At 48.0% G+C, this 11,591-nt stretch overlaps 1 protein-coding gene across 10 annotated transcripts in view; it reads right to left on the bottom strand.

Annotated features, from left to right (window-relative positions):
* Nucleotides 1-1,981: 1,981 nt before the first annotated feature.
* Nucleotides 1,982-11,591, bottom strand: part of MGAT1 (alpha-1,3-mannosyl-glycoprotein 2-beta-N-acetylglucosaminyltransferase) — a 64,373-nt gene continuing 54,763 nt past the window's right edge. For all 10 annotated transcript variants that reach the window (XM_089905176.1, XM_089905172.1, XM_089905173.1 and 7 more), the window contains one exon: nucleotides 1,982-4,532. In XM_089905176.1, coding sequence (XP_089761302.1) covers nucleotides 3,064-4,407 — 1,344 coding nt within the window. In that variant the 5' untranslated portion in view covers nucleotides 4,408-4,532 and the 3' untranslated portion in view covers nucleotides 1,982-3,063. The remainder of the gene's footprint in view (nucleotides 4,533-11,591) is intronic.

Here is an 11,591-nt window from a genome sequence, read left to right as displayed (position 1 = left end):
CTTCTCCCCACCAGGGAGGACACCTACACCCTTTCTCTCCTGGTGTATATTTCTGCCTTGCTTCTGTCTTAAATAAATCAACAGTTTCTCTGTGTGCTCTCCCACATGTTATGCTGTGTCTCTGATAATAAACTTTGTACCTGTTTTTTACAGTTTTTTTCCTCATTGAGAAATTCATTTTTCAAATGGGGCAAGAGCCAGGGGAACTTTGCTTTTAGTCTCTAGACCCTGGTGGTATAGCGGTTAGGATTCCTGGTTTTTCACCCAGGTTACCCAGGTTCAATTCCTGGGCGGGGAACTAAGATCCTGCTTTAAGCCACCACTCACTGCCCTCTCCCGAGATCAGGCCCACCTGGCCGGGGAGCCGTGTTGAGCTGGGTGAGCTCTTTGGTATTATCTTTAATCTCCAAAGTCAAGGTTAGCAGAATTCTGAAGGATTTAATGACACCATGTTTTTCCATTTGGTATGTCCGCTTCCTTTGTTATCCACAGGAGGTTCATGCTCTACGAGGGTTGGCAGCCACGCACACATGAATCACACCTGAGGATGCCTTAGCATAGTGAATGTGGCCTCTCTGGGGACCCACATCAAAAGGAAGAGAAACAGGACACAGAGACCCCTGAAAGTGCTCCTCACTTAAGGACAAACCTGAGAAACCAGCCTGAATCTTCAGAGGGTCTCCTCCTCTACAATCTCCCTGGGACCCCCACCTGCTGTTTGGCCTGGGAGCCCAGGCCCACCCACCAACCTGGAGCCTGTGGGAGGGGAGACCAGAGTACAAGGGAGGCAGAGGAGACGGCCTTGGAGGAAAGGCTGTAAAGGAGAGAAAGGGGAGGGTCCTGATTAAGTAGTGATTAACATGGGTTCCATTCAAATCCTGGCTCCACCCCAACCAGGTGTGTGGCCTTGGGCAAAGGACCCTCTCTGTGCCCAGTTTGCTCCTCACCTGTAAAACGGAGCAATACTTAACTACCCATGATCTCTTTGAGGATTAAAGGAGTTCATTTTAATTTGTGGAGCGCTCAGAACAATGCACTTGGTAAGCAACTGTTAATTTAGTGCTAAGAACATGGATTCTGGCAGCCAAAGCACACCTGGCCCAGTTGTGTCGAGACGGAGAGCCTTGCAAATCACAGCTAATGATCACCTCTCTACCCCCAAACAGGGTTTAAACATCCATCTAAGAGCACGTGGGAAGACAAAACTAGCTCTACAACAATCTAAAAGTTTAAGATGAATGTCTGACCCTGGTTCCCTTAGCCCAGAAGTGAGGCCAGAGTTGCTCCCTCAGTGACCTGGTGACACCCCCTTCTCCACAACTCATCCATCTGGTGTGAAGCTCGAGGATGGTTTCTGTCAACAAAGTCACCTAGCTCAGGGTTTTCAAACCCACTGATGAAATCAAGTTGGTAGGTCACAAGCAGCTTTAAAAAAAAAAAAAAATAGTGTAAAGTAGAAACTCTTACGATAGTTTCAGGCAAAGTTTGCCATTTACGTGTGGGTGTCTTGGGTGGCAGTGTAAAAGGCATCCTCACACTCTTACTGCCACTGCCAGCGTTGATCCAGTTGTCAGCTCTGCGTCCCGGAAGGTGCTGGAGGATGCCTAGCGAATGCTACCTGGGCCAGCGGAGGGCATCCCACCCGAGGTGCCCATTTCAGGAGGGACTGCCTGCATTCTCTCTCAGACCAGGGCTTGAGGGCCCCACAGCCCACCTCTAGAGAAGATTAGCACTGGGGGAGTGAAGCCTTGGGCCCTCTCCACCTCCAAGCCTGGTCTTTCTTTCCCACCTAGGCTCCTCCTTAGCTCTCCTACTCCCTGCTCCTATCTTCCCGTCATCTGTTTTCCTTCCTCCAACTGACCTCCTTCCTCTCGCCTGTGCAGCCCCTTCCTTTAGGCCTCATTCTTTTCCTTGCTTCCTCCACCTTTCTCCTCCCTTTTTCACCCCCAACTCCTCTACCAGGACACACAAACACACACAGTTTTTCAGACAATTCAGGCTTTATTTTTGAAAATAATTCTGTAGCTTCAACTTTCTTCCATGAACTGAGGTCAGGCAAGAAAGAAAAACACATATGTTGCTGTCCAACCCACCATCTGCGTCCTAATCTGTGCACACGGGAAGGGAATGCTTGGGGGAGAAGGGAAGGAGGCTGGGCTGAATGGTCTTGGCTGCCCTACCTCACACCGAGAGGGCCTCCAGAAGCCACGGGCCGGGCTAGCATGAACCGTCCCAGAGTGACAGGGAAAGGATTGGTTTTCAGAAAGGACGGGATAGGGGGCAGTCTGTTTCTTGGAGGAAGGATGAGGGAGGGGCGCCCCAGCACCCAAGGCTTTTCTCCCCACCCCAGCGGGTGAGCTGAGGAGAGGTTCTGCTTTTCCCCTTCACCGTTTCATCTTAGGATCACGAACTGCTAGGCTGCAGGGAAAGAAGAGCTGAGAGGCGGTCAGGGATAAAGGAGAGGGGGAAGAAGAGAAATACAGGCAGGAGGGAGTAAACCCTGACAATCTAACAGCTCTGCCCAGACCCCGATGATGATGAAACCCCTTTGGTTAGTCTCATTTTGGCCACAAATACATCTCCTTCTCACATAATCCAGCCTCCCACCTTGCTCCAGTTGGGGGAAGGTGTAGAGGGTGGGGGACAGGTACAGGAGGAGGGCTCATACTCTGGCTAGAATAGCCAGGACAGGGAAAAGAGGCCTGATCAAGAGAACTAAAGTTGCCAACCTCTCCACAGATGTCCTGGGAGAAAACCTGGAACGTGGATTTTGTGGCCCCAACGAGCCCAAGTCTCTCCCTACCACACAGTGGTTTCCTGCTTAATAACTCCCCCAAACATACCCCAGAAAGATTCCCCTGATTTGACCCCCTTGAGAACGGGAGAATAACCCTCACCTTATCATCTGTGCACTTGAATGCCACTCAAAAAAAGAAAAAAAAAAACCAAGATAAATGGACCCAAGAGAGGAACACAGAGAGGATGATGCAGCCCAGGGACTACGGTCCCATCTTAGGCCATGATATGGCCAGGAGGGGCCCCAGGAGGGACAGGCAGGTGCTGCTAATTCCAGCTAGGATCATAGCCGTCCCAGGTCTGGGGTGGGGCCAGGTGGACACGGCGGCCCCGGAACAGGAAGCTGACGATGCCCTGGTAGCCGGCCCTGGGGACACCAGACTTGAGGTCATCCATGACTCCCAGGGCCTTGGCGAAGGCCTTGAAGCTGTCCCTGCTCGTGTACTGCACCCGCACCTCCCCCAGCTCACTCCGCTCACTGGTCCTCACTTTCTCCACCTGCAGCAGGGGAGCACCATAGACACGTGCAAGGAAATCCCTGTCATAGGCCTCCTGTCGCAGGTAGGACAGGTCCAGCTGGGTGAAGGGCACGAAGTGCTGGTTCAGCTTGATAAACTTGAGGTGCTGGTCAAAGAACTGCCCATGGCTCACACCTTTGCGGCCAAAGGTCATCGTTCTGGAGATTTCAGGCCGCACACAGGCCCGGCCCTGCCGCTGCTCTGGCCGGCGCATCCAGTCGTCCCAGAAGGCCTTGGGCCACTTGGGCTCCAGCTCAGCCCAGAGCTCGGCCAACAGCAGCCAGCCCAGGCCAGGGAAAAAGTCTGTGCGGTAGAGCAGGTCAGGCTTGCTTGAGTCCACCATCTGTTCCTTGCCGTTGTCATTCCAGGCAGACACACACCAGAGGGAGGGGTCGGCCCTCAGCAGCGGGTACGTGGCCTGGAAGTACTCGAAGAAGTCTGGAGCCACCTCCAGATCATCCTCCACCACCACGGCTGCTGGGAACTTGAACGTGTGAAAGACCTGGCCCAGTGCCCAGCGGTAGTGCCGAGCAATCTTGTAGTAGCCCTGGAACTTTCGGTGGTCGGGTGGCACTGCGATGTTGCTCAGGTCAGGCTGCCGGATGTGCGTGATAGCGCTGCCGTAGGAGGCGATGACCTGGGCTGTCTCCTCATGCCCGCAGTCCTGGCTGACGATGACGGGGAAGTGCTCAGCCGAAGGCCGATAATGCAGCAGCTTGTCCAGGCAGCGCCGGACAGTGCTGCGGTCACAGGCGATGACCAGGATGGGGATCACAGCTGGCGGAGAGGTCACAGGCACGCGCGGCAGGACAGGCGGGGCCACGGTGGGCACCCTCCACCGCTGGCTCCACCTAGCATGATGCTCCCTGATCTGCTGCAACAGCCCCCGCTGCCGCTCCAACTCGACCTCAGCGTCCTGGGCCAGGCGGATCACCTCCCGGGTGAGGCTGGCGGGGTCGTCATCGAGAGCACTGTCTGAGGGCAGCCTGCCAGGCGCCGGGCGCGTCCAAAAGAAGAGGAGCAACAGGGCGTTCCAGGCCACAAAGAGGATGGCGCCCCACAGCACGAGCCCTGCAGACTGCTTCTTCAGCATCCTGGCCCCCGCGGGGGAGGCGGGCAAGGGTGGGGCTCAAGGCTGCCCTTGGCTTGCCTGGCTCACACTCGCACAGTTCTAGGGATGTTTCCTCTGGGCTCCAGGATTAGGAAGCAGCCATGCACCTGAGGAGAGGAGAAAAACAACCATCATCACGAGGCATGGGGCCGCCCTGGAGTGGAAGAATGGGGCGCAGAAACAGATGAAAAAGTGCAGGACAAGGAAGGCCAGGACGTTAACTCCAAAGCTCTCTTAAAAGATAGCTGCCTGTTCCCTAATCTGGAGGGTCAATCTCTGAGGAAGAATAGGATTAGGAGAGCATGTTCCCGCACTACAAAATGAGTTCATGAGTCCTCTGAAAAGCAATGTGGTTTTTTTTGGGGGGTGGGGTGGGGGGTGGGGGTGGTGTAGAGAGTCATGTTGGTGGAAGAGAGGAAGCAAAGGAATCCCGCTTCCCCCTTCCCTACCTGACAGATTTTGTTTACCATCTTCTGTCCAGAGCTTAGGTGAGGTAGGGGTTAGACCACCTGCCTCCCATGCCTCAAATCAAACTACCCAAAGATTACTGATTTTAAAACTCTAATATCACACCTCAGGGCTAAAGCCAGCACCTTACCTAATAAAGCAGCACCAGAGGCATTCTCACGAAGGTCAGGAGCAAAGCCAAGCCACCCCAGATCTAACGACTATTTAACATTCTGTTGGAGGGATCAGCCAATGCAACTGGACTGCAGAACACAATTATAGGCAGAGGAAGTGGAAAAGAAGCAAAAGTATCTCAATGTACTGATGCTATGAGAATATGCCTGGAAAAGTCTAAGAGATCAATGATAAATCCAACCTAAACAATCAAAGAATTGAGCAAGGTAGTGGAATATAAAAATTAACATGCAAAAATCAACAGCCTTCATATCCACAAATAATAATAACTCATTAAAAAAACAACAAATGAGAAAACCCTATTTATAACAGCCATGAAAATGATAAACTATTGAGGAATTAACAAGAAATATTCAAAAACCTACACGAACCTATAATTCCCGAAAAGACACAAAATAAGACTTAAATATCCCTTGTTCTTGGTTAGGGCATCTCAGCATCATCAAAAATCTCAATAAAAATACTTTTTTATAGAGCTAGACAAAAGTTCATAACAGAACATCTAGGAAAATGATGAAAACGAACGAGCAGTGAAGAGGGACTAGCCCTACCAGATATTAACATACTAAACATTACAAAGCCTCTATAATTAAAAGTATGTGGTGCTGGTATGTAAACAAACAGATCATCCAAAGGAATAGAATTTAAACGCCAGAAATACACCCAACTACACGCAGAAATCTAATGTATGATAAAGGGGATATTTAGAATTACTGGCGCAAAAAATGGTCTTATTAATAGTGTTACAACAATTAACATAGCTACTTGGGGGAAAAAAATAAGATCCGTACACAAGAATAAATTCCAAGTGGACTAGACATCTAAGGAGAAAAATAAAACCATACAAGTGCTAAAAGAAAATGTATGTCAATTCCTCTGTAACCTTAGTATAGGGAAAGGCTTTCTAAGTATGACTTAAAATACAGATGCAGTAATAAATAAAACACTTTTTGCATGGCTAAAAACACCATAAGCCAAATCAAAAGACAAATAACAAACTGGGAGAGGATATATTGCAACATACATCACAAATAATAAACCAATACCCTCACAGACAAAGGACTTTTTAAAAGCTGAGGGGAAAAAAGGCCCAAACTCTTGTCTATATGACTAGGGCAACTCACACACAAAAATATTAAAATGGTCTTTAGACATATGAAAAGGTATTTAATTTCACTCATAAGAAATATTCTAATTAAAACTATACTAAGATAACATTTCTCCACCCATCAGACTGGCAAAAATTCAAACACTTGTCCTATTCTCGTAACAGAGTCAGCTGAAGAACAGAAGTTCTTGATTTTGATGATGTCCAATTATCAGGGTTTTTTTCTTTTATGAATCATGCTTTTGGCGTTGTATCTAAGAAATCTTTGCCAAAGTCACAAAAATTTTTCCCTATGTTTTCTTTTTTAGGTTTTATAGTTTTAGGTTGTACATTTAGGTTTACGATTTATTTTGAGTTAATTTGTGTATATGGTGTGAGATATGGAACTAATGTCCTTTTATAGCAGTTTGGCAGCTAGTCAAAATGCTAAACAGAGAGTTACCATATGACCCAGCAAGTCCACTCCTACATACAGACCCAAGAGAAATGAAAACATGTGTCCATACAAAAACCTATATGGAGTGTTTATAGCAGCTTTATTCATAATTGCCAAAAAGTGGAAACAACTCAAATGCCCATCAGCATGGGAATATGGATAAACAAATTGTGGTTTACCCATGGAATGGAATAATATTCAGCAATTAAAAAGGAACGTACTACTGATACACACGACACATGGACGAATCTCAAAATAATTATTCAAGATGTGAAAGAGTACATGCACATCAGTGGCTGCCTGGGGATGGGGGCAGTGAGAACATCAGGGGAGGTATTACAAAGGGACACTAGGAAACTTTGTGGGATCATAGTTTCATGGGTATATACATATGTACAAACTTATGAAAATGTACATTTTAACTATGTAAAGTTTACTGTATGTCATTTATACCTCAATAAAACTTTTTAAAAAAGATATTATTGGGTCAAATGACAAAATTAAAATACAGACCGTAGATCAAAGTATCAGTGTTGACTGACTGATAACCGTAATGTGGTTATATAAAAGAACATCCCAATTCTTAGGTAATACACGCTGAAGTAATTAGGGGTAGAGGGCCATGGTAGATGCAACTTCTCAAATGGTTCAGAACAAAAATATCATGTATGTACATGAAGAGCAAATGGAGCAAAATGTTAATAGATAGATCTGAGTAATGGGAATATGAGTATTCTTATACCATTTTTATTCTCGCAACTTTTTTATAGTTTGAAGTTACTGTCATATAAAATTTCTTAAAATCAAATATAGGGACATAGCCCACAGCTCTGACTAGATTCATCCAATATGGCCCCAGCTGGGCACATCAGTAAGAAGAGCCGGGACACAATCCATTTTTCCTGAACTCCTCAATCGCGCCATGACATGCATCACACACCTGCTCTCTGCCAGGCTCTGGGAAGGGACTGGGACACGCATCTAACAAGAAAAAGGCATGGTCCTGCCAACTCCCTCACTCTACCAGACCTCATTACTGAAAGGATCTACCATAGCCTCCCATTCCAGGACAGCTGCCATTCCTGACCATGCAACTCTCTCCCTGGCGTTCCTGCCTCTGGTCTCAACACTTCATATCCCAAAGCTTCAGGTCTGCACTCGCTTGTGCTGACGGCTCTGCCAGTTCCCCTCTGCCTCACAGACCAGTTCTCTAACCCTAGCTAAAACCTTGGGTCCCAGATCTCATCTCTGTGCTCCTGGACTCTCAAGCAGGCAGATCCAGTATCCAAGGATCAAAGGGCTGATCTTTATGAGTCTCTAAAGGGAACGGATTCTGCCTCCCTCCTCAGAGACCCCTCCAGCCCCTGCAAGCACTACCACCCCCTGTCTTCCTCCTAGAAACCATCCACCCTCACAACTCCATCGCAGCAGTCTTCTCAGAAACCTCAAGTCCATTTCAGTTTTACTGTGTCATTAAATTTCCATTTTATTAGTGCTCATATACCAATTAGGGTTTCCTAGAAGAGAAACACACACAGATTTCCAGTTTCTTCCTCACTCCCCCCCCTCAGGGTGTGGTCAATGTTGGAGTCCCTAACCCCCAACATCCTGCCTTCCAACTGACTGGGCAGGAATAGTCTTTAGATAAAGAGATGGGGGAAAGAAAAGAGAAACTGACTCCATCAGCCGAAGTGTTGGCTTCAGGGCCGGAGGAGCAGGCTTGCCTCTGACTTATCAATGAGCCACCTCAAACCAGCAGGCTCTCAGAGTGGTAGCAAAACCCCACGGGACCACATCCTCTCTACCCTGCACCCTGCTCCAGACATTAGAATTAGGTGGCCCACATCCACTACCCTGAGGCCTGGAAGACCTCCCAACACCTTCTAAGCCAGGCAGATCAAAGCAATCTTCTCAGCCCCTCTGCAGACTGTATTCCTAGCAAGTCTATAAACCTCGAGAAATGTTAGACAGCCCACAGGAAACAGGTGCCCCAGTCCAGCCAGGCCTCCACCTTAGCCCTCAGGCCCTTGTTCTCCACCCCACAACCCTTTTCTCTAAATTCTCAAACAGGACTTGCTTATCTTGCCGAAGGAGTACGTGATTGCTAGCCAGTCCCCTCTCTCGCTGGCTCTCTTGACTCCACTCTACTAGATTCCTTCCAGGACCCAAACACTCGAGCCTGCCTCAGGGCCTGTGCATGTGCCGGTATGCCTGGTCGGCTCTTCTCTCTCTTCTTCACCTAGTGTGTTCTGACTCACACCTCGCCAGCACACCTTCCCTGATGCTTTCGGACCCTGTGAGGCCCACCTCCCCTTCACAACCAACAGCACCAGCACAACGCCATGCTCAACATCTGTCAAATCCCCTCTACTACCAGCTACCTGAGGAGGCGGACCCACTCCCCCAGTGCTGCCAAGCTGCTCTGCTAGGATCCTCGACATTCAGGTTTGCCTGCAGCAAAAAAAGTGGCTTCCATGTGGATGCCACACACCCACAATCACTTAACTGCAATTCCCAAGTCCAAAAAGTGCTGAAAAACAGAAGTTTTCTACACTTGTTTGGCTTAACCTCATTTGGAGAAATCTGATCTAATGTGAGGCTAACTTACAGTCTTTATTTATCCCATTCATATGTTTTGCTACAGAAAATAAACATGCTGGATTATCGTATGCTGCTCCAGACCTTCACTACACCATAAATGCACCAGATCATCTTTTTTAAATCCAAAAAATTCTAAATTCTGAAACATATCCAGCCCCAAGAATTTCAGAATTATGAAAATGGAAGAGAAAGTTACCCATTCACTGCCATCATCCCATTTCAAGATCTCAAATGCTTTAAGCTGAACTCTCTCTTTCCTTATTATTAAATACTGAACTCCTGATGTGGCTCCTCAGCTGGTTCACCTATCACACACCTTGCTTCCCTCTAAGCAATCTTCCCAACAGTAACAGAGCATCCTTCTTAAAGTACACAACTGGTCCCAACACTAACCCGCATTAAAAACCATACTGCCACTGCCCACAGACTAGAACTCAAAAGCATTATTATGACACACAGGGCCTTCACAACAAACTGGCTCAAACATTCCTTTTCAACCTCACCTCCAACCACTAACCCTATGAACCCCGTGTTCTGGCCTCAACAGGCTACTTTTTCCCTCAATAAGTACCCTTTGTACCCTGCTTTCTTTCCTCTGGCTGGTCCCGCATCCTGAAATATTATCCAAAGCCCCACCTACAAGCATTATACATCCTTAAGAACCCAGTTCCTTAACATCCAGGCAGAGCCAGGCTTCCCACAGCTATACTCCCACCGTACTCTCTCCATACCTCCTGTCTTTCCTCTCCACACTGTAACAGAACCTGTGGCTGTACTTACCTGGCTCTCACCTTACTCCTTAGAAAAAAGGCTCTATGATCTGTATACCTATGACAGTGCTTGGCACATGTACGAAGTTCAAGTAGCTAGATGGAGGGCTGCTTGCATTATTCACTAAATCGGGGAGAAAGAAGACCAAACTAGCAGCCTAACAGTGAAAGATTACATTTTCCGAAGATGACTACCAAATATCCCATCCCACATGTTCTTCTTACAAAGTGACAATGACGCTCCTCCCTCTAGAGCTGGGGGAGATGGGGTCTATGTTCCCTCTCTTTGATCTGTGACTACAGAGGAAGGGATGATTATGTGACTTACAAGACCAGTTCATGAAAGGCAATACAGTTTCCACTTGGTGCTCCTGAGATGCCTGCTCTTGGAACCCAGCCACCAAAGTAAGAGGAAGCCCAGGCCATGTGGACAGGATACCTCTAGGTATTCCAGCTGACAACCACAGCTAAGGGCTGGCTAACAGTCAGCATCAGCCACTAGACATGGGAGGAAGCCTTCCAGATGATTCCGACCCCAGCCACATATGACTGCAAGTACATGAAAGGCCAGGAGCAAAACCACAGTGATCCAAAACCTTGGGTCACTTTTTTTTTTTGCGGTACGCGGGCCTCTCACTGTCGTGGCCTCTCCCATTGCGGAGCACAGGCTCCGGACGCGCAGGCTCAGCGGCCATGGCTCAGGGGCCCAGCCGCTCCGCGGCATGTGGGATCTTCCCGGACGGGGGCACGAACCCTTGTCCCCTTCCTCGGCAGGCGGACTCTCAACCACTACGCCACCAGGGAAGCCCTGGATCACTTCCGACTTACTCACAGGCCAGGGGTATCACGAGTCGCTGCCTACATTCAAGCGAAAAGGAACACAGACTCCCCACCACCACCGGGTGGGAGGAGGGCAATGTCCTATTGTAACAATGTAGAGTGGGATATTTAAAGTTGTGGCCATTTTGGGAAAATACAATTTGCTACATCTTCCTCTTCTAAAATAGAACAACAGTCCTTAACCTTGACCTGAGCACCTGATGTTCTGCTATTAATGACATTTGCCTGCAAGGCACAAACTCACAGTAGTTTTTGTTTTGCCAGAGTTTTCACAACTCCTTCAGGGAAGTCACATAGCTGGTCCACACCACCAAGTACAAAGACATCTGCACTGTGGTGGGAGATGAGGAGTGAGCCTTTTTAGTGAATAAGACCCTCAACGAAAACCCAGGAGGTTCTGGGCAGGTTCCACCAACTCCCGTGGGTCTCAGCTTCTTCTTTTTCTTTTTTACTTTTTATGGAGTATAGCTGCTTTACAATGTAGTGTTAGCTTCTACTGCACAGCAAAACGAATCAGCCATACATATACATATACCCCGTCCCTTTTGGATATCCCTCCCATTTAGAACGCCAGAGTGCATTAGGTAGAGTTTCCTGTGCTATACAGTATGTTCCCATCAGTTGTCTATTTTACACATAGTATCAATAATGTATATGTGTCAATCCCAATCTCCCAATTCCTCCCACCCCACCCCTTTCCCCCTTGGTGTCCATATGTTTGTTATCCGTGTCTGTGTCTCTATTTCTGCTTGGCAAATAAAGTCATCTG

This window comes from Delphinapterus leucas, unplaced genomic scaffold (genome assembly GCF_059928025.1).
Source record: "Delphinapterus leucas isolate spDelLeu-1000000601 "Yukka" unplaced genomic scaffold, BTC_Dleu_Yukka2 spDelLeu_asBTCV2_sq25, whole genome shotgun sequence".
NCBI lineage: Eukaryota > Metazoa > Chordata > Mammalia > Artiodactyla > Monodontidae > Delphinapterus > Delphinapterus leucas.
The sequence above is the reverse complement of the archived record's forward strand: the minus strand, read 5'-3'. Positions and strand labels throughout refer to the sequence as shown.